Here is a 2,400-nt window from a genome sequence, read left to right as displayed (position 1 = left end):
ACTTGGTCTACAAATACCTTGTTTCGTCATAAATTCAAATTCCTTTCTCGCAATTTCAAATTTTTCAGGATTTAACCGCCGAGGTTTTGCATACACTGGCTGTCCCTTGGTAACAATTTGATGCTCTACTAGCGTAACCTTCGTGGCCACCTTATTACTAGTAGCCGGTTCCGTTATCTCTTTATAATCCCGCAGAATGTTATGTACCGGGCTAGTCGCATCAATTGTGCTTAGCTTCACGCAGTGCATCTCTCTCTTCGAACCCATTACCTGGAGGCCTGTAATGCCATCTAAAATTCTCCTGTTCTTCAGGTCAACTATCAAACCAAAATTATTCAAAAAATCCGCCCCTATTATTGGGTGATTTACCTTCGCCACTAGGAACTCCCACAGGAACTGTCTGCGCAACCCCAAATTGACTTGCACTAATTTCGTTCCATACGTGCTAATTTTCGCTCCGTTTGCTGCGTATAAATAATATTGCGTGGCTTCATTTTCAGGCTGCATTCTCTTTGGCAAAATTGAAACTTCCGCGCCTGTGTCTATTAGATAATTTATACCTGTTTTTTTATCTTTGAAGAACAAACGGCATGCTTTACCCTCTGCCACTTCACTCGCCGTCAGACGTGAAGTGGTGTTTAGTTTTCCGCTGAGTTTTGCGGTGGTTTGTACTGGCAAGGCTGAACACATTTTGTGGACCTCTCCTTGAACCGCCGATGATAAAAACAGATATTATCTCTTCTAGCACTTGATGATCGCCCTTTTCCACGATCTCTGTCATTGCTTCTTCCTCTTTTGCCCAACTGAATGACCAAATTATTTATCATGACTTTCAACTCGTCAATTTCCTTCCTCATCTCCTTCGGTTCATTCCTTTGTACTACACAAACCGTTTCTGTTTCCTGTACCTCAAATACCTTATCAGCCACTTTGGCCCACTGTGCAGAATCACCTTCCACTGCAGCTACGATTGTTCTAACTCCCACTGGCAGTCGCTGTAACCACAATGACTTTAGTACATCATCATTCATTGAATTGCCGGCCATCTCCTTCATTTTCTTCAGCAATTGAGTTGGTTTCATGTCACCTAGCTCCAATTCTGTCAGCAACTTACGCAGCCTTTTGTGCTCCGATTCTGTGAATTCATAAATTAACCGTTTCTTCAACGTCTCATATTTCAACACCTTCGGTGGATCTCGAATCACATCAACTATGCACTCCAGGTATTTCGGCTCTAAACTTGCTACTACATGGTCGAACATTGTATCATCTTTCGTTATTCCCGCATTCCTGAACTGTGCTTCCATTTGCAGAAAAAAAAGGTCCGGATGCTCTCTTGAAAACATCATCGGCTTAACTGAAACCCGGTATACCTCCTTGTCAGTGCGACTTTCTCCTTCTGCCGGAAAAAAATCTTCTTCCTCACGGTTAGTCATCTTGCTTGCTAATGTTGGGCTTGATAATAACTTACAACTCCTTTTTGTGTCGGGGTCACCAATGTTGTGATTACAATAACCAAATAGCTTTTATTAATAAAAAACAGTATTTATTGTAACACAAACTTTTATTATTTTTCATACAACTTTAGAAACACTAACTAATTGACTGACTGACCAACTGACTGAAAAAATCTGAATAAATATTTTTAAATAAAATATTTTTAAATATCAGAGAATCTGACAATTTTAGCCTACTTTGTTGATTCTCACCACAGTACAATGCTTTTAATTAATAAAATTAAAACTGTATTAACACTGTTTATCTAGATATATGTATTGAATATCTATGGTGAGTTCTCATTACCAACACAAAAGCAGAGGTCATCTGCAAAACCTCTCCTGGAGAAATATTATTTGCTTCTCTTCAAATTTAATGTGACTTCAGACTATCTCAATTCTTTAACGGCAATATCATTAGCCACTAAGTGTAAATGATCTCTAAGATTATAGTGATAACAACATTTTAAACGTAATATCAACTAATATAAGATATTATTTAAAAGACGTTAAAAGTGCTTCACATATGTCAACAAATGAATTGATTAAAAATGCTATAAATGCTTAATACGAAATCTATGCTTAAAGAACGTCTAAAACTTATATATTCAAATTGATTTTAAATCAACTTAGTTTCATAAAGCAATACAATAGACCAAATCCAAATGGTCTCCAGATTAACCTTGATAACTAACAAATATAATTCCAATAATCAGCAACAACTTTCTATTTAAGTAATTATAACGCTTACTCAAAATAACTTACAAATCGATTCTCTGGATACCGGGACATAGTGGTGTACGCGGAAATGATTAAGCAGACAAACTAGGCAGGAAAGTAGTACCGCTGATGAGGTTAGAACCTTTCTGTGGACTAGGGCACAGTACCCCCATTTCTCTCATAA

The 2,400-nt window shown here is 37.6% G+C and overlaps 1 protein-coding gene across 1 annotated transcript; it reads right to left on the bottom strand.

Moving 5' to 3' along the window:
* Window positions 1–638: 638 nt before the first annotated feature.
* Window positions 639–1,436, bottom strand: LOC119666935. The gene has a single exon (XM_038076214.1). The coding sequence runs from the start codon at window positions 1,434–1,436 to the stop codon at window positions 639–641; it is 798 nt and encodes a 265-aa protein (XP_037932142.1).
* Window positions 1,437–2,400: the final 964 nt, after the last annotated feature.

This window comes from Teleopsis dalmanni, chromosome 1 (genome assembly GCF_002237135.1).
Source record: "Teleopsis dalmanni isolate 2A chromosome 1, ASM223713v2, whole genome shotgun sequence".
Taxonomy (NCBI): domain Eukaryota; kingdom Metazoa; phylum Arthropoda; class Insecta; order Diptera; family Diopsidae; genus Teleopsis; species Teleopsis dalmanni.
This window is presented reverse-complemented; position numbering and strand designations above follow the sequence as displayed.

Bases quoted from the DNA above. Each gene is read 5' to 3' on its own strand.
- LOC119666935 (XM_038076214.1), bottom strand. From the start codon at position 1,436: ATGACTAACCGTGAGGAAGAAGATTTTTTTCCGGCAGAAGGAGAAAGT.